Below are 19,725 nucleotides of genomic sequence, written 5' to 3'. Positions count from 1 at the left end.
ACACACGTTCATTTCGCTCATTTCGCACATGTGCGTGTTTTCGCTCATTTCTCACGTGTGTATTTGTTTTTTATTTCTTGTGTTTTTTGCTCGTTTCTCACGTGTGTATGTTTTTCGCTCGTTTTGCACGTGTGCGTGTCTTTCGTTCGTTTCGCACGTGTGCGTGTTTTTTGCTCCTTTCGCACATGTGTCTGTGTTTTTTTGTGTTTTTCGCTCATTTCGCACGTATGCGTATTTTTAGCTCGTTTCTCACGTGTATTTGTTTTTTCTTATTTATTTTTGTGTTTTTCGCTCATTTCACACGTGTGTGCGTTTTTTCGCTCGTTTCGCACATGTGTGTATTTTTTTATGCATTTCACTCGTTTTGCACGTGTGTGTATTTTCTGTTCGTTTTTACGTGTTTGTGTGAATTTTTTTTATTTTCTTATTTTTTTGAGTTTTTTGCTCGTTTCGCATATATGGGTGTTTTTCCCTCATTTCGAACGTGTGAGATTTTCGCTCCTTTCACACCTGTGTGTGTGTGTTTTTTTTTTTTAGTTTTTCGCTCGTTTCGCATAGATGTGTGCTTTCGCTCGTTACGCACATGTGGGTGTCTATTTTTTCATTTTTTGCTCGTTTCGTACGTGTGTGTTTTTTACTCGTTTCGCACGTGTGTATTTTTCTTTTTGTTTTTTGCTCTTATCGCACATGTGCTTCTTTTTTGCTCGTTTTGCTCGTGTGAGTGTTTTTCGCTCATTTCACACGTGTGCGTGTTTTTCGCTTGTTTCTCCCATGTGTGTTTGTTTTTTATTTATTTTTTGTGATTTTCGCTCATTTCGCACGTGTGTGTCTTTTTTTGTGCTTTTCGCTAGTTAACACGTGTATTTTTTTGCTCGTTTCGCATGTGTGTGTATTTTTTTTGTGTTTTACGCTCGTTTCGCACGTGAGTGTGTTTTTCTCACTTGTTCCGTACGTCTATGTGTGTGTTTTTTGTATTTTTCGTGTGTTTTATACGTGTGCATATTTTTCGCTCGTTTTCCACGTATGTGTCTTTTTTGCTCGTTTCGCACGTGTGTATGGTTTTTTTGTGTCTTTTGCTCATTTCACACGTGTATGTGTGTGTGTGTTTTTTGGTGTTTTTTCTAGTTCCACACGTGTGTTTTTTGCTCGTTTCGCACGTGTGCGTGTTTTTTGCTTGTTTCGCACTTATGTGTGGTTTTCGCTAGTTTTGCATGTGTGTGGTTTTTTGTGTGTGTTTTTCGCTTGTTTCGCACGTTTATATGTGTGTGTTTTTTTTTGTGTTTTTCTCTCATTTCACACGTGTGTATTTTTTTCTCGTTTTGCACATGTGTGTTTTTTTATGCATGTCGCTCATTTCGCACGTGTGTGTGTTTTTCGCTCGTTTTGCATGTGTGTTTGTGTGTATTTTTTTATTTTCCTATTTTTTGTGTTTTTCGCTCGTTTCTCATGTATGCGTGTTTTTCGCTCCTTTCACACGTGTGATTTTCGCTCCTTTCACACGTGTGTGTCTGTGTGTGTTTTTTTTGTATTTTTTGCTCGTTTCGCTCATGTGCGTATTATTCCTCGTTTCGCACGTGTGGGTGTGTATTTTTTTGTTTTTCGCTCATTTTGCACGTGTGTGTTTTTGGCTCGTTTGGCACGTGAGTGCGTGTGTTTTTCTTTTTGTTTTTTGATTTTATCGCACGTCTGCGTGTTTTTGCTCATTTCGCACGTTTGAGTATTTTTCGCTCGTTTTTCACGTGTGTTTATTTTTTTGTGTTTTTCGCTCGTTTTGCATGTGTATGTATGTGTGTGTTTTTTTGTGTTTTTCGCTAGTTCACACGTGTGTGTTTTTCGCTCGTTTTGCACGTGTGTGTGTGTGTTTTTTGTATTTTTCGTTCGTTTCCCACGTGTGAGTATTTTTTGCTCGTTTTGCACGCATGTTTGTCTTTCGCCCGTTTTGAACGCATGTTTGTTTTTCGCCCATTTCGCACGTGTGTGGTTTTTTGTGTCTTTCGCTAGTTCTACACGTGTGTGTTTTTCGATCGTTTCGCACGTGTGTGTATTTTTTTGTTTTTTGCTAGTTTTGCACGTGTGTGTGGTTTTTTAATAGATTAGTATGTGTGAAACAAGCGAAAAACATGAAAAAACATGTGTGAAACTAGCGAAAAACACAAAAAATACACAGAAACATACACGTGTGAAACGAGCAAAAATCACACAAAAAAAACTACACACGCGTGCTAAACGAGCGAAAAACACAAATAAACACACACATGCGAAACGAGCAAAAAATAGACACACGTGAGAAACGAGCGAAAAACACAAGAAAAATAAAAAATAAAAAACACGTGCAAAACAAGCGAAGAACACAAAAAAACACACACACGTGCGAAATGAGCGAGAAACACACACGTGCAAAACGAGCGAATAACAAAAAAACACACACGCGTACGAAACGAGCGAAAAACATGCACACAAGCAATACGAACAAAAAACACACACAAGCGAAACGAGACAAAACAGACGTGTGAAAATTGTGAAAAACACAAAAAAACACACACACACATACATCTGCGAAACGAGCGAAAAACATACAAAAAAACCACACACACGTGCGAAACGAGTGAAAATCACACATACGTGCGAAACGAGCGAAAACACACTCGTGCAAAACGAGCGAAAAAACAAAAAAAGCACACACACATACATGTGCGAAACGAGCGAAAAACACAAAATCACACACACACGTACGAAACGAATGAAAAATACACACGTGTGAACTAACGAAAAACACAACCAAACACGCACACATATACACATGCGAAACGAGCAAAAAATAGACAAAAAACGTGCAAAACAAGCGAAAACTACACACACGTGCGAAACTAGCGAAAAACACGCACACGTGTTAAACGAGCGAAAAACACACGCGTGTAAACTAGCGAAAAACACAAAAAACGCAGACACATATACACGTGCGAAACAAGCGAAAAACACACAAAAAAACCACACACATGCGAAACGAACGAAAACCACACACACGTGCGAAACTAGCGAAAAATACGAACACACACACACACGCGTGCGAAGCGAGTAAAAAACACAAATAAATGAGAAACGAGCGAAACCCGCACACGTGCTAAAATAAGCAAAAAAAACACAAACACACGTGCAAAAACAAGCGAAAATCACACATGTGTGAAACTAGCGAAAAACACAAAAAAAACATACACACACCTGCGAAACAAGCGAAAAACACAAAAAAAACATACATACGTGCGAAACGAGCGAAAAACACACACGTGTGAAACTCGCGAGAAACACAATAAACACACAGAAACATACACGTTTGAAATGAGCAAAAATCATACAAAAAACCACACACACGTGTGAAACGAGCGAAAAACATAAATAAACACACGCGCGTGCGAAACGAGCAAAAAATAGAAGAAAAATAAAAAAATAAAAAACACGTGCAAAACGAGCGAAAAACACAAAAAATAAATAAAAAACAAACACACACGTGAGAAACAAGCGAAAAATACGCACACGTGTGAAACGAGCAAAAAACATTAAAACGTGCGAAAAGAGCAAAAACCAGAAAGAAAAACACACACACACATGCGAAACGAGCCAAAAACACACATGTGCAAAAGGAGCGAAAAGCACACATACGTGCGAAACGAGCGAAAATGCACACACGTGCGAAATGAGCGAAAAACACAAAAAAAACACACACACGCGTACGAAATGAGCAAGAAACACACACATGCAAAACGAGCGAATAACACAAAAAAACACACACGCGTGCGAAACGAGCGAAAAAACCTAAAAAACACACACAAACACGTGCGAATCGAGCGAAAAACACAAAGAAAAACACACGCGTGCGAAACAAGCGTAAAACACAAATACGTAGAAAACGAGCAAAAAACACGCACACGTGCAAAACGAGCAAAAAACACAAAAAAACCACACACACGTGCGAAACGAGCGAAAAACACACATGCGAAACGGGCAAAAAACACATACACGTACGAAACGAGCGAAAAACATGCAAAAAACAAATAAAAAAACAAACACACACGTGAGAAATGAGCAAAAAATACGCACACATGTGAAACGAGAAAAAAAGCACTCACATGTACAAAACGAGCGAAAAAAACTCACATGTGATAAGAGCAAAAAACACAAAGAAAAATACACACACACGTGCGAAACAAGCCAAAAACACACACATGCGAAACGAGCGAAAAGCACACATACGTGCGAAATGAGCGAAAAATACACGTGTGAAACGAGCGAAAAAAGAAAAAAAACACACGTGCGAAATGAGCGATTAACACACACACACACACACGTGCGAGAGCGAATACCACACACATGTGCGGAACGAGTGAAAAACACGCACACGTGCGAAACGAGCGAAAAACAAAAAAAACACACACATGCAAAATGAGCAAAAAACACACACACACAGAGACCGTCCAAAACGAGCGAAAAACACACACGTCCGAAACAAGCGAAAAATACGCACATGTACGAAACGAGCGAAAAACACAAAAAAACTTAAAAAATAAAAAAACACACTCGTGAGAAACGAGCGAAAAACATACACGTGCGAAACGAGCGAAAAATACAAAAAAATTTACACACGTGCGAAACGAGCGAAAATAAAAAAATTAATAAAATAAACACACACGTGCGAAACGAGTGAAAAACACAAAAAACACACACGTGCGGAACGAGTGAAAAACACACACACGTGCGAAACAATCAAAAAATACGAACACGTGCGGAAAGAGCGAAATACAAAAAGAAAAACACACACACACATGCAAAACGAGCAAAAACCACACACACGTGCGAAACAAGGAAAAATACGCAAACGTGCGAAACGAGCAAAAAACACGAAAAAACACACACGTGCGAAATAAGCAAAAAACGTGTGTTTTTTTATTTTGAGTTTTTCGCTCGTTTCGCACGTGTGTGTGTTCTTTTATTCTTTTGTGTTTTTCGCTCGTTTCGCATGTATGTGTGTTTTTCGCTCATGTCGCACGTATGCGTGTTTTTCGCACATGTATGCCTTTTTTTGTTTTTCGCTTGTTACACTCGTTCCGCACGTGTGTGTCTTTTTTTCGTGTTTTTTGCTCGTTTCACACGTGTTTGTGTGTGTGTGTGTTTTTTATGTGTTTCACTCGTTTCGCACGTGTGTGTGTTTGTGTTTTTTTTGTGTTTTTCGCTCGTTTCGCACATGTGCGTGTTTTTCTCACTCGTTCCGTACGTCTATGTATATGTGTATTTTTTTTGTATTTTTCGTTCGTTTCGCACGTCTGCGTGTTTTTCGCTCGTTTTGCACGTATGTGTGTTTTTTGCTCGTTTCGCACGTGTGTGTGGTTTTTTTCTTGTGTCTTTCGCTCGTTTTCCACGTGTATGTGTGTATTTTTTGTGTTTTTTGCTAGTTCCACACAGGTGTATTTTTCGCTTGTTTCGCACGTGTGTGTGTGTGTATGTGTTTTTTTTTGTGTTCTTCCCTCGTTTCGCTCGTGTGTGTGTGTTTTTCGCTAGTTTCGCACGTGTGTCTGATTTTCGCTAGTTTCGCACGTGTGTGTGGTTTTTTTGGGTGTTTTTTGCTTGTTTCGCACGTTTATGAGTGTGTGTGTGTGTGTGTGTGTGTGTGTGTGTGTGTTTTTTTTGTTTTCTTGCTAGTTCACACGTGTGAGTTTTTCACTCGTTTCGCACGTGTATGGGTGTGTGTTTTTCGCTCGTTTTGCACGTGTGTGTGTGTTTCTTTTGTGTTTTTGGCTCGTTTCGCCCATGTGTGTGTGTGTGTTTTTTTGTGTTTTTCGCTCGTTTTGCACATGTGTTTCGCTCATTTCGCACATGTGTGTGTCTGTGTGTTTTTTTCACTCATTTCGCACGTGTGCATGTTTTTGCTCGTTTCGCATGTGTGTGTGTTTTTCGCTCATTTCGCACATGTGTGTGTTTTTTTTGTTTTTTCTTATTTTTCACTCGTGTGTGTTGTTCGCTCGTTTCGCACGTGTGCATATTTTTCGCTCGTTTCGCACGTGTGTGTTCATTTTTTTCGCTCATTTTGCACATGTGCATATTTTCGCTCATTTCTCATGTGTGTATTTGTTTTTTTATTTCTTGTGTTTTTTGCTCGTTTCGCACGTGTGTATGTTTTTCGCTCGATTTGCACGTGTGCGTGTTTTTCGTTCGTTTCACCGTGTGCGTGCTTTTCGCTCCTTTCGCATGTGTCTGTGTTTTTTTTTGTGTTTTTCGCTCATTTCGCACGTGTGCGTATTTTTCGCTCGTTTCTCACGTGTATTTGTTTTTTCTTATTTATTTTTTGTATTTTTCTCTCATTTCACACGTGTGTGTGTTTTTCGCTCGTTTTGCACATGTGTGTATTTTTTTATGCATTTCACTCGTTTCGCACGTGTGTGTGTTTTCTGTTCGTTTTGCACGTGTTATTTATTTTCTTTTTTTTTTGTTTTTCGCTTGTTTCGCATATATGGGCGTTTTTCGCTCATTTCGAACGTGTGTAATTTTCGCTCCTTTCACACCTGTGTGTGTGTGTTTTTTTTTTAGTTTTTCGCTCGTTTCGCACGGATGTGTGCTTTCACTCATTATGCACATGTGGGTGTCTATTTTTTTGTTTTTCGCTCGTTTTGCACGTGTGTGTTTTTTACTCGTTTCGCACGTGTGTATTTTTCTTTGTGTTTTTTGCTCTTATCGCACGTGTGAGTGTTTTTCGCTCACTTCGCACGTATGCGTGTTTTTTGCTTGTTTCTCCCGTGTGTTTGTTTTTTTATTTTTTTGTGATTTTCGCTCGTTTCGCACGTGTGTGTTTTTTTTTGTGTTTTTCGCTAGTTAACACGTGTATTTTTTTCGCTCGTTTCGCACGTGTGTGTATTTTTTGTGTTTTTCGCTCGTTTCGCATGTGACTGTGTTTTTCTCACTCGTTCCGTACGTCTATGTATGTGTTTTTGTATTTTTCGTTTGTTTTGCACGTGTGCGCATTTTTCGATCATTTTCCACGTATGTGTGTTTTTCGCTCATTTCGCACGTGTGTATGGTTTTTTGTGTCTTTTGCTCATTTCACACGTGTATGTGTGTGTGTATTTTTTAGTGTTTTTCGCTAGTTCCACACGTGTGTTTTTCGCTCGTTTTGCACGTCTGTGTGTTTTTTGCTTGTTTCGCACGTGTGTGTGGTTTTCGCTAGTTTTGCACGTGTGTGGTTTTTTTGTATGTTTTTCGCTTGTTTCGCACGTTTATGTGTGTGTGTGTGTTTTTTGTGTTTTTCTCATTTCACATGTGTGTGTTTTTCTCTGGTTTCGCACATGTGTGTTTTTTTATGCATTTCGCTCATTTCACACGTGTGTGTGTTTTCCGCTCGTTTTGCACGTGTGTTTGTGTATTTTTTATTTTTCTATTTTTTTTTTATTTTTCGCTCGTTTCGCATGTATGCGTGTTTTTCGCTCCTTTCGCACGTGTGATTTTCACTTGTTTCACACGTGTGTGTCAGTGTGTGTGTTTTTTGTGTTTTTTGCTCGTTTCGCACATGTGGGTGTGTATTTTTTTTTCACTCATTTCGCACGTGTGTATTTTTGGCTCGTTTGGCACGTGAGTGCGTGTGTTTTTCTTTGTGTTTTTTGCTTTTATCGCACGTGTGCGAGTTTTTGCTCATTTTGCACGTTTGAGTGTTTTTCGCTCGTTTCTCACGTGTGTTTTTTTTGTGTGCTTTTCGCTCGTTTTGCATGTGTATGTATGTGTGTGTTTTTCGCTCGTTTTGCACGTGTGTGTGTGTGTTTTTTTGTATTTTTCGTTCATTTCGCACGTGTGCGTGTTTTTCGCTCGTTTTGCACGCATGTTTGTTTTTCGCCCGTTTCGCACGTGTGTGTGGTTTTTTTGTGTCTTTCGCTAGTTCCACACGTGTGTTTTTCAATCGTTTTGCACGTGTATGTATTTTTTTCGCTGTTTCGCACGTGTGTGTGGTTTTTTAATAGATTAGTATGTGTGAAACGAGCGAAAAATACGAAAAAACATGTGTGAAACTAGCAAAAAACACAAAAAACACACAGAAACATACACGTGCGAAAGAGCGAAAATCACACAAAGAAAACCACACACACGTGCTAAACGAGCGAAAAACACAAATAAACACAGACGCGCACACACACATGCGAAACGAGCGAAAAACAGACACACGTGAGAAACAAGCGAAAAACACAAGAAAAATAAAAAATAAAAAACACGTGCAAAACAAGTGAAAAACACAAAAAAACACACACGTGCGAAATGAGCGAGAAACACCCACGTGTGAAACGAGCGAATAACAAAAAAACACACACGCGTGCGAAACGAGCAAAAAACATGCACACAAGCAATACGAACAAAAAACACACACACAAGCAAAACGAGAGAAAACAGACGTGTGAAAATTATGAAAAACACAAAAACACACACATATACATGTGTGAAACGAGCGAAAAACACACTCATGCAAAACGAGCGAAAAAATAAAAAAAACACACACATACATGTGCAAAACGAGCGAAAAACACAAAAAAACACACACACGTATGAAACGAACGAAAAACACACACGTGTGAACTAGCGAAAAACACAAACAAACACGCACACATATACACGTGCAAAACGAGCGAAAAATACACAAAAAGTGCAAAACTAGCGAAAACCACACACACGTGCGAAACTAGCGAAAAACACGCACACGTGTTAAACAAGCAAAAAACACAAAAAAACACACACACATATACACCTGCGAAACGAGCGAAAAACACACAAAAAATACCACACACACGTGCGAAACGAACGAAAACCACACACGTACGAAACTAGCGAAAAACACAAAAACATACACACACGTGGAAAACGAGCAAAAAACACACACGTGCGGAATATTTTTAAGTATGTTTTAATGCATGGACATATTTTTGGTGTCACCTATGCTGTGCATATGTCTTTTCTTTCAAGAGGGTAATTTGTTAGCCACTATATCAGAGTAGGGTATGCAATCCTTTTCATCTTAGCAATCCATAAAAACACCTCCAAGACAATGCCATATGATCCCTTATCCCTCCTCAAAAATAATTTCAGTTGGAAATTGATTTGAAGGTTTCCTACTTCCCTTAACATCCATATATACCAAATTTCTTGAAGTCTAAAGCAACACAAGTCATTTGCATCTTCAAGTATCCTAACTGAAATACTTATTTCTCATACAACCTCTTTGAAAAATCAATATACAATATGGGTTTGCGCATTCCAAGTATTAGAAGGGCAGCAAAAACAATTTCCAAGGGGCTTGAAGTACCAAAAGGCTACCTTGCAGTCTATGTTGGAGACAACATGAGGCGGTTTGTATTCCTATATCATACTTGAACCAACCTTTATTTCAAGAATTGTTGAGTCAAGTTGAAGAAGAATATGGATACGATCATCCAATGGGTGGTCTCACAATTCTGTGCAGTGAGGATAAGTTTCTAAGCATCGACTCTCGCTTGAATGAGATGTAGAAAATGCTATTAGTTTGTAGATAAATTAGTTGAGATATTTGTACAGAAGGCACTTCATTCTTTGTCTTGTGGAGACTTTCCATCTTGCTTTCAATCCTATGGAATTGTAGAAGTTTTTTTTTGAATGAGAAAGTAGTTATGAACTTATGGCATGATACTTTTGCAACTTAAAACACTTGTTGCTATTGTTATAGTAATGAATTTAACTTGTTCAAATGATATACTGAACAAGTGATTATAGTTCATCGGTCTAACAAAATTATAAGCAAGTGAATGGTTCTTACAAAAATTGAACTCCAAGGGGAAATTGAGAACTCAAGTAAATGAAATGAATCATCAACTTCAGTCAATGTCTTCAAAACAACGTTGAATTTAATTTTGACTTGCTGCATAAATATTAAGAGATCATTCAGCTTCAACAAAAGCCAAAAATAAAAAGTATAGAAAGAAGTTAACAAATGAGATGCAATAACTTTCTCTCATTCATTCATTTTTACACTTTCAAAAGAATGATACAATGAAGAGACCAAAATGGACAATCTTCAAAACAAAAAGAAAGAGCCTTCTGTACAAAGTTTGTCTCAGCTAATCTATCTCAGTCTCTATGAGCCAATTTACTGCCCACTTAATTGACAAGTGAGGTTCAGGAATGTATCCTCGCTGCAAGGAATAGTGAGACCGCCGGTTGGGTGATCATAACCGAATTCTTCTTCTGATTGGCTTAGTAACTCCTGAAATGAAGGTTGGTTCAAGTAACATACAGGAATCACAAACCGCCTCATCTTATCTCCCACATAGACTGCAAGATAGCCTTTTGGAACATTAGTCCCTTTTGATGCAGAAAGTGATGCCTTTCTAATACTAGGAATGCGAAAAGCCATTGTTATTGAAGATTTTGTTTGAGAGAAGTATGTGAGGAGATGCAACTGATTTGTGTTGGTTGAGAACACAAGAAGTAATGTATATATAGCTGCTATCCTGAAGACATAATTTTAATGCAGCTGTAAAATGGGGTCTACAAAGTGAGAAATGATCACAAGAGATCACATGTACTGTCTTGGATATCTCTATCAAAGGTTAGGTCTCTATCTATCCACTTGTACTTGTGCTAAAGCTACTCCATCAAACATGTTTCTTCAGATAGACATTTATAGTTCTGAAACACTGTTATGAGGCCAGAAGAGAACCAAAAGTTGGTCTCACAAGCCAATATGGACCTCAACTTTTGAAGTACATCAGATTATAAACAAAACTCCGTGGTATTTGCAAACCATGGGCAATTAGATTTTCTCTTGCATACATGAGTTACAATTTTTGGCCTACCCTCTATAATGAGGACAATAGCATGTGATCTCTTACATGCCTTTGTCTCCTAATATGTCCCATCTGATAGCCTTCCTCCACCAATCATTCAAGTAGCTACATGTTTATAACATATCCTTCCATCTATATAAATATTCATGGTTGCAAGCATTTAGGACCAACACAATTCATTCACATCCTCAAGCAATAAGAAACTCAAAAGCTTGTATCTTATTTACAAGTCATTTCTAAGACTAATCTTTCATCAACACATACAAAAATGGGTTTTCGTTTAGCTGGTATCAGAAGAAAGCTATCATTTAATTCAAACCAAGCATCTTCAAAGGCTTTGGAAGTCCCAAAAGGCTATCTTGCTGTCTATGTTGGAGAGAATATGAAGCGGTTCATGATTCCCATTTCGTATTTGAACCAGACATCATTTCAAGAATTACTAAGCCAAGCAGAAGAAGAATTCGGATATGATCTTCCAATGGGTGGTCTCACTATTCCATGCAGTGAGGAAACCTTCTTGGACCTCACTTCTTGCTTCCACTGACTATAAGTAATTCCAAAGGAGACTGACATAGATTAGTTGAGACACAATTTTGTAGTGGAAACTAGTAGCTATCATCTTACTGAGATGTCAAGGATGTAAATATATATCAGATTCTTTTTGCAATTTCAATGAATTTATAAACTTCGTCACTAATTACTTATAGATTCAATTTATTTGGTATATTCTCTTCAATTATGTTTATTCCTTTGTTGTGTTGCCACTACTGTGGTATTAAAAAATTGTCTATTAATTTATAAAGGAATGCTGCAGAATTTTACTTTCTAAAACACATAAGCACTCCACCATGAGAGAAGCATATGGTTAAATTTCATAAATTGGATTCAAGTGTGGATTTTGGATATTCAATGTTACCTGCATTTTGAGTTATCGTCATTTGTTTTAGAATACACTAAGTTATTTCTCTAGAATACTATGAAAGTAGTGTCATTGATGAAATCCAAATTCTATCATTCTCTGCTGCAACTTCTTCCAGCCATCTAACTAAAATTGTTGAAAAGTAACTCTTGATTGGTTAAGCCCTTGATTGAATCCTCATTGACACACAGCAAATAAGCAAATCATTGGAGTTCTTGAAATTCTATCAACATAAGGGATAGATTTTATCAGACAACCCTCAGAGCTAGTCTCTGACTCTCTTCTTCTTCTATTTTCTTCTTTTAATTTTTAAAACAACAGCATGGAAGTGCTTCATCTTCCTTTACTTTTAATATAAGAAAACTTAGTCCTGCCCTAAACAGATTTACAATAGTGATTTCAAACCACTGTTAAGAAACTGGAACTTAAATGTTTGAACGAAATGAATCATCAACTTTTGCAAATATAGTTTGAGTTTTTAACAGGAACTTAGATCTGATATTTTTGCATAAATAACAGATAACACAGAATAAAACAAAAGCCAAAAGGTAGTTTTAACAATGAGATGCAATAACTTTCTCATTCATATAACATTTTTACACTTTCAAAGGAATTATACAAGGAAGAAACCAAAATGGAAAATCTTCAAAGTGAAAAGAGCCTTCTGTACAATTGTCTCAACTAATCTATGTCAATCTCTGTTAGTTGTTTATTGGACACCCAACTGAGAAGTGAGATTTAAGAACTCATCCTCACAGCATGGAATTGCGAGACCACCAGTTGGATGATCATATCCGAATTCTTCTTCTGCTTGGTTTAGTAATCCTTGAAATGGAGGCTGGTTCAAGTAACATACAGGAATCACAAACCGCCTCATCTTATCTCCCACATAGACTGCAAGATAGCCTTTTGGAACATTAGTCCCTTTTGATGCAGAAAGTGATGCCTTTCTAATACCTAGAATGCGAAATGCCATTGTTTCTTCTTGTTGTTCAAAAGAAAAAGAAATAGATTGTTCTTGGAGGATTTGATTGAGAGAAATATGTGAGTACTGATACTTGAGGAGATGCAATTGATTTGTGTTGTTTGAGAACACAAGAAGAAGTGTATATATAGTTGCCATCCTGAAGAAATAATTCAGATGAAGCTGTAAAATGGGGTCTACAAAGTGAAATGATCACAAGAGATCACATGGTATTGTCTTGGAGGTCTCTTTCAGGAACTTGAAAGTTAAGTGAGAGTTCATACATCATACCCCACCTTCTGACATAATTGCCAAGAGATTATGCATGTCAAATCAAAGACATCTACATTAATGCTTGTTCAAGCATTGTAGTTATACTAAAGATACTGAATCAGACATGCTATAGACATATCTCATGTTTCTTCAGATAGACATCGCTATTGATAATGAAAGCTGTAAACCATGGCCACAACTCTGAACCAAACTTAGGCATATCCTCACAAACCAATATGAACCTGATTTTTCAGGTACACCAGATCGTTAGAAACATATCCTTTGGAATCCGCAAACCATAGACAACATGATCTAATTTGTGTTGGCTTCCCTCTTCATAAGGTAGATTTTGAATTATGTACTTATAACAGGTTTGAGGAAAATCCCCTAAGACAACACCATGTGACCTCTTAAATGCCCTTGTCTCCTAATAGGTCCCATTTCTTCATAGCCTTCCTCCACAACCAACCATTCAATTACCCATTTTATTACATATCCTTCATCTATATATATGTTCATGGCTGCAAGCATTTGGCAACAACACAAGTCATTCACATCCTAAAGCATAAGAAACTCAAATACTTGCACGAGTTGCATCTTATTTACAAGTCATTTGAAAAACTAGTCTTTCTTCAACACATACAAAAATGGGTTTTCGTTTATCCGGCATCGTAAGAAAGGCATCATTTACTTCATCTTCAAAAGCTATGGAAGTGCCAAAGGGTTATCTTGCAGTTTACGTTGGAGATAAAATGAAGCGGTTTGTGATCCCTATATCATACTTGAACCAGCCTTCATTTCAAGATTTGCTAAGTCAAGCTGAGGAAGAATTTGGGTATGATCATCCAATGGGTGGTCTCACAATTCCTTGTGAAGAAAATGTATTCTTTGATATCACTTCTCGCTTGAGTTGATGCTAGCACCATCAAGATTAGGCTGACTTAGAAATAGATTAACACAATTTTTGTGGCAATTTCTTACCCTGAGAAAGATTTTCTCCATTTTTGTATCCTACTATGAAACTCAATGAGAAATTTATGCACATAAACAAATGTCTCCCATTTTCTCCTTAAATCTAAATGCACTGTTAAGTTCAAAGGCAATAATAAGCTGAAAGTGTGGTTCATAAAATCAATTTTCATGATCTGGTTTACAATAAAAGAAAAGGAAAGCAGCAGATAACTTTCATGATTTAATATGATGATGTACTTATAAGTAAAAGGTTATTATAAGAAAAACAGTAACTAAGTATGAATTTGCATAATATTAGTTTTAATAATGTGAACGTTTTTTGTTAGTTCAATTATCCAATTATCACTGTAGGATGATTAAACAGCTTCCAGGATCAGTCCCTGTATTTGCCATGTCCCACTTTATTTTTATCTGTCTTTGAAATCTCTGTGGACCCTTCCCAGTTTGTACATAGTGGTCACTAAAATGTGGCCTCTGAAATTACAATTGAGATTGAACCACTAATCCAGTTGTATTCCATAATTTGATGTTAACATTGTGTGATGAGTTACATTTGTTTGCTGCTATCAGCTAATGTGACTGAGGCCCCATTTTTTCTATGACAGATGATTCCTCAATTTTGAGTCACGCAGCATACTCACATGTTTGGTTTGAGGGCCACAACAAAATTTTATGCAAGTGACTGGTTCCTCACTGATCCATATTCACCACAAAAGCATTTGAAGATATCTTAATCCACTTATTCATTGCTATATTTCCTTCTTTCCAATAATGTCAGTTTAACAAATCAAATAAACTTTAGATCCAAAATAGCCAAATAGACGGGCCAGTAACTTGTATAACAACTGTCATGAGTATGAAGCTAAAACCATTATCAAACTTTCCACTTTTGGTCTTTCTTGGTATGATACAATGATTCTTACAAAAATTCAGAATAATCAAAACGAATCTAACTGTTGTATGAATCTTTATCCAACAAAATAGAAGGAATTCAATGCATGTATAAGTCTAAAGCATATCTACTAATAGATTATGTATGGTTTAATGCATGGACATATTTTTGGTGTCACCTATGCTGTGCATATGTCTTTTCTTTCAAGAGGGTAATTTGTTAGCCACTAAAAAAGTCAGTCCTATATCATTCTGCAACAAATTCATTTTCCAAACGCTCAAACATACATTGTGCAAGGTAGAATTAAAATAAATTCAAAGTCCAGAGTCATATCCAAATGATAAAAATAACAGAGAAAACAGTCCATCCCTAGAACTATCAAATGGCAAAACTCAACTGTCCTTAATAACAGAAAAATAGTTGGGGAAATGAAAAAAAACCAACCTTTCAAAAACTAACTCATCCCCAAGATAAAAAAATAACACCAATAATCGAAAGCAAACCTTTTTCTTTTTTGGACATGAATATATTCAATAAGAGCAACGATTTGCACACAATTTTGTAAAACACAAATTGACAATGAATTCAGTCACTCAATTATTTTCTGTTTGTCTAACATTTTCGACAAAATAATTATCTCATCTTTCAACGCTTGAGCAGCTTGTGCAAAGCTACTTGCGTAAAATCAGATTTTACTGTTCACTCTTCTGATAAATTTCAAAGCATCAACAAGAAACATCAGAGAGAAAAAAGACAGTATTTTGGACACAAGAGATCCTTCACCACATTTGGAGCCAGGAACCCTTCGCCAAATTTTAAGCTCATAGGGTTTACTATCAAACTTCAATATTCATGGGTCAAAAAAAGCCAAATAACATCATTTTGCAACATAAGGGTCAATCATATCATCATATCCAATATACTCAGGTCATAGAGACTAAGATCGTTCACCACAATTCAATTTCATAGGGCCACACATCATTATATCCGATATTTTCGGGTCGGGTCATAGCGACTAAGATCCTTTGCCACAATTCAATTTCATAGGGCCACGCATCATTATATCTGAGTTTTTCGGGTCATAGGGACTATGATCCTTCATCAAAATTCAATTTCGTAGGACCACAAATGATTGTATCCGATTTTCTTGAGTCATAGGGACTAAAATACTTTGCCACAATTCAATTTCGTAGGGCCACACATATCATCTTATCTAATTCTATCACGTCATAAGGACTAAAATCCTTCAACAAAATGATTTTATCGGGTCACAAGGACTATAATCCTTCATCACAATTCATAGGGCCACATATATGGTTACGTTTCAATATAATTGGACAGAAAAAGCCAACTATATTACCCTTCCACACATTTCAGTTTTCTAGGATCATATGCATCATGGACATTATCGCACAATTTTATCATCAACAAATCAATACACAACTTTTCAAGGGACAACATGTTACATGATCACATAGTAAAAAAAAATCATCGCAAAGAATTGAAAAAATTCTGCAACTAAGTTTGTCATGCTGTAAAAGTCAATCACATATCATTCTGCCACAAATTCTTTTTCCAAAAGGCTCAAACATACATTATGCAAGGTAGAATTGAAATAAATTCAAAGTCCATAAGAGAGAAAACAGTGCATCCAAGAACTATCAAATGGCAAAACTCAATTGTCCGTAATTCAATCACAGAAAAACCAACTTGTCCAAAACCAATTCATTCCCAAGATAATCTAGAAGTAACAACATAATAAAAAAGCAAATCCTTTTTTCTTTTCTTGCACAAAAAAAAGCCATCTTTATAATGGATTCCGACGTTAAGCACCAAAAGGCAAAAGATTTTCGGGGGAAGGGAAAGAGTGGGGGGAGAGACATCTTTATAAAGAGAACCAACAAAAAAAAGGGGAATCATCCCCATTACCGAAACGTGCAGATAATCAAGTTTCTTCACTCACCATTGTTGATTCATGCATTCTTTAAAACCCTAATCAATCAAATTTTGCAAAAGCACCAACAATTCCCCTCGCCTTTACCGTAGAAATTTTGCTGAACCGAGCCTCCGAAATTCAGCCACAGTAGAGCCTTGATCCCATTATTCAAAGTTATAGCAGAGAAAGAAAGAACCCAGTAATTGGAAAAGAAGAAGAGAAAATAAAGAATAATAGTACCACAGAAAACCAAATTTAAGAGGAACAAGAAACCCTTATTGAGAAATCACAACGAATGTAGGAACTAGGAAGTGCAATTGAGGAGTGAGGTTGAGAAGAGTTTCGCATTCTTATATAGGTTTTCAGTGGCTGTGTTTTAGGCTTAGTGCACTGTGTTTAGAAATTTAATAATTACATTTATAATTTTTTAATCCTTTCTAATCTTTTTTTTTTTCTTTTGTAGGTCAATGACTAATTGACTTATGCATTTATTTAATTAGCGGAAGGTCTTTCTTTTTTTCTTTTCATTTCTTTTGAAGTTATTTATTATCACAATTAATTAATTAATTAGGGTATGTTTTTGTGTACCGCACACATAAAATTATATAAAATTTTTTATTAAAAATTTAAACAAAAAATATATAATAATTATTATTATAAATATTTTATAACTTAAAATATTAAAAATAATTAGTATTTTTTAATCAATTTAAGTTAGTTAAGTCATCGTCCCATTTGTCTACTTAAGTAAGTATTTAAAATTTGAATTATATTTTATGTGTAATAATTCATTGGCTAGCGATAGACCCTTAATGAATAGAACATCAATATGTGGTGAATTAGTCTTCGACCTACGGAGTTAGAAATCTATAAAAAAAATAGTATTTTTTTTAAAGCAAAACAATTTCTCATTAATAGCAATACTTATGGAGATTTACCTTTGTTAAAATGTACTTGGGACAATTTTATTTATTGGTATCGTATTCATTTTTGAAGTAAAAACAATCATATTTTATGACATAATTTTCAAGTTTATAGACTTGTGTCGTTACAAAAGCTATTAGATTGATTAATATTTTTTTGTAATATTACCAGAATATTCCTGTTGAGTATTAGTTAGTGTGAAAAAAAAATCAATAACAATTTTTGTTATTCAATATATAATTTATTTTATTGAAAAATAAATTAGTATTTTCTATATTGGTAAATATATATTTTTTAATTATTATAAAATTTTATTTGACAATATTTGCCATTAAAAAATAACAAATGATCATACTATCCTACAATATGATATACAATGTAATTTCTTATCTTAAAATTAATTATGGTTAGTGAAATAAAATTCAAAATCAATTTTTTTTAATTTTCTTTCCCATATTTGAATTTAGAATTAATTAACAACTTATCTCTTTTTTTAATTTCAATAACAAAATAGAATCAGTTAGGTGTAAAATATATAGAATTTAATGATTTCGATTATTTAAATTTTAATAACCAAAAAATAGGTTAAAAATTAATTATAATTTAATAATCAATAATATATATTAGTATGTAAATAAAAATATGGGCAAAAAACCTTAATAAGCCACATCAAGAATGGTGTAACGTAAATACGCCAAACTGAAAATCGTTTCAGCAATAAGCCAGACGCTATTTTTATGTAATTCGAACCAGGATGGTTCGAACTACAAACATGAATAAATCGAACCAGGGTGGTTCGAATTAGGGAAGTGGAGCTTTCAATGTAATTCGAACCAAGGTGGTTCGAACTCCAATCCCATGTAATTCGAACTAGGCTAGTTCGAACTATAGCCAAGTGTGCAACGCATGTAATTCGAACCAAGCTGGTTCGAATTACCCTTGGAGCGCTCCTTCATAAATCGAACCAAGGTGGTTCGAATTAGGGGTGATTTGGCTATATAAGGAGTTCGAATCACCCTCATTCGAACTATTATTCCTCCCCCTACCCCACAAAATCTCAGAAAAAACGACCCAGATTCTCTCCGAGGAAGACCTGAACGAAATACTCTGCTCATGGGGGACGATCCGGCACGGTTATATCGCTTGGACGGAGTCGCTCATATAGCCGGGGTCATCAACGAGGAGGTTAGTACGGAAATATTTTTGATTCTAGCGGTATTTGTGCCTTAGTGGTTTTGCATGTGGGTTAGATGGTGGTTTATGTTAGTGGTTTATGTTAGTAGTTTATGTAGGTGATTTATGTTAGTGGTTTAAGTTAGCGGTTTAAGTTAGTGGTTTATGCTAGTGGTTTAAGTTAGTGGTTTCTGTTGGTGGTTTATGTTGGTGGTTTATGTTAACGGTTTTTGCGAGTGGTTTATGCAAACGGTTTATGTTAGTGATTTAGGGTAGGTGGTTTTCGTTAGTGGTTTTATGTTGGTGATTTGTTTGACTTTTTTTATGGTAGTTGTTTTACCCTAGCTCTTTTACGTAAACCGGTTTAGTTAAGCTGTTTCTTGTTAGTGGATCTCGTTAGGCTGGTTTATCTTAGCGGTTTAGTTGTGCGGTCTATGGATTTGTTTTCCAGTTGCTTATCTTTCATGTAATGTTATATGGTTTTATTTAGCAGAATGGTTTGTTGATGATTTATCGTGCTGCTTACGGTTGTGGTTGGTTTTTAAGCTGGTTCTAACTATGCGGTTCATTTTGTGCGCAGCCCCAGCGATGCATTAGGAGCATGCGGCGGCAGCAGGGCATGCGACTTGATGACAGATACGTTCCGTACTTGCAGATGGCAGGTCTATACCATCTTGCAAGGCTGAACGACCGATGGTTCCGGCTAGACGAGGCCCTTGTCAGTGCATTCGTGGAGCGATGGCGTCCCGAGACGCACACGTTCTATATGCCGTTCGGAGAGTGCACGATCACACTCCAGGACGTGGCATACCAGCTGGGTTTGCCAGTGGA

General features: G+C 36.3%; 2 protein-coding genes across 2 annotated transcripts; both read left to right on the top strand.

Moving 5' to 3' along the window:
• Positions 1-10,962: 10,962 nt before the first annotated feature.
• Positions 10,963-11,658, top strand: LOC130968514 (indole-3-acetic acid-induced protein ARG7-like). Its single transcript, XM_057893833.1, has one exon. The coding sequence runs from the start codon at positions 11,110-11,112 to the stop codon at positions 11,383-11,385; it is 276 nt and encodes a 91-aa protein (XP_057749816.1). The 5' UTR covers positions 10,963-11,109; the 3' UTR covers positions 11,386-11,658.
• Positions 11,659-13,315: 1,657 nt separating this feature from the next.
• On the top strand, positions 13,316-13,978 carry LOC130968515 (auxin-induced protein 15A-like). The gene has a single exon (XM_057893834.1). The coding sequence runs from the start codon at positions 13,645-13,647 to the stop codon at positions 13,909-13,911; it is 267 nt and encodes an 88-aa protein (XP_057749817.1). The 5' UTR covers positions 13,316-13,644; the 3' UTR covers positions 13,912-13,978.
• Positions 13,979-19,725: the final 5,747 nt, after the last annotated feature.

This window comes from Arachis stenosperma, chromosome 3, assembly GCF_014773155.1.
Source record: "Arachis stenosperma cultivar V10309 chromosome 3, arast.V10309.gnm1.PFL2, whole genome shotgun sequence".
In the NCBI taxonomy this organism is placed as follows: Eukaryota; Viridiplantae; Streptophyta; class Magnoliopsida; order Fabales; family Fabaceae; genus Arachis; species Arachis stenosperma.
Note: the sequence above shows the minus strand (reverse complement) of the source record. Positions and strands in the feature narration are given on the sequence as shown.

Coding starts and splice junctions, on each gene's coding strand:
- LOC130968514 (XM_057893833.1), top strand. CDS start 11,110: ATGGGTTTTCGTTTAGCTGGTATCAGAAGAAAGCTATCATTTAATTCA.
- LOC130968515 (XM_057893834.1), top strand. CDS start 13,645: ATGGGTTTTCGTTTATCCGGCATCGTAAGAAAGGCATCATTTACTTCA.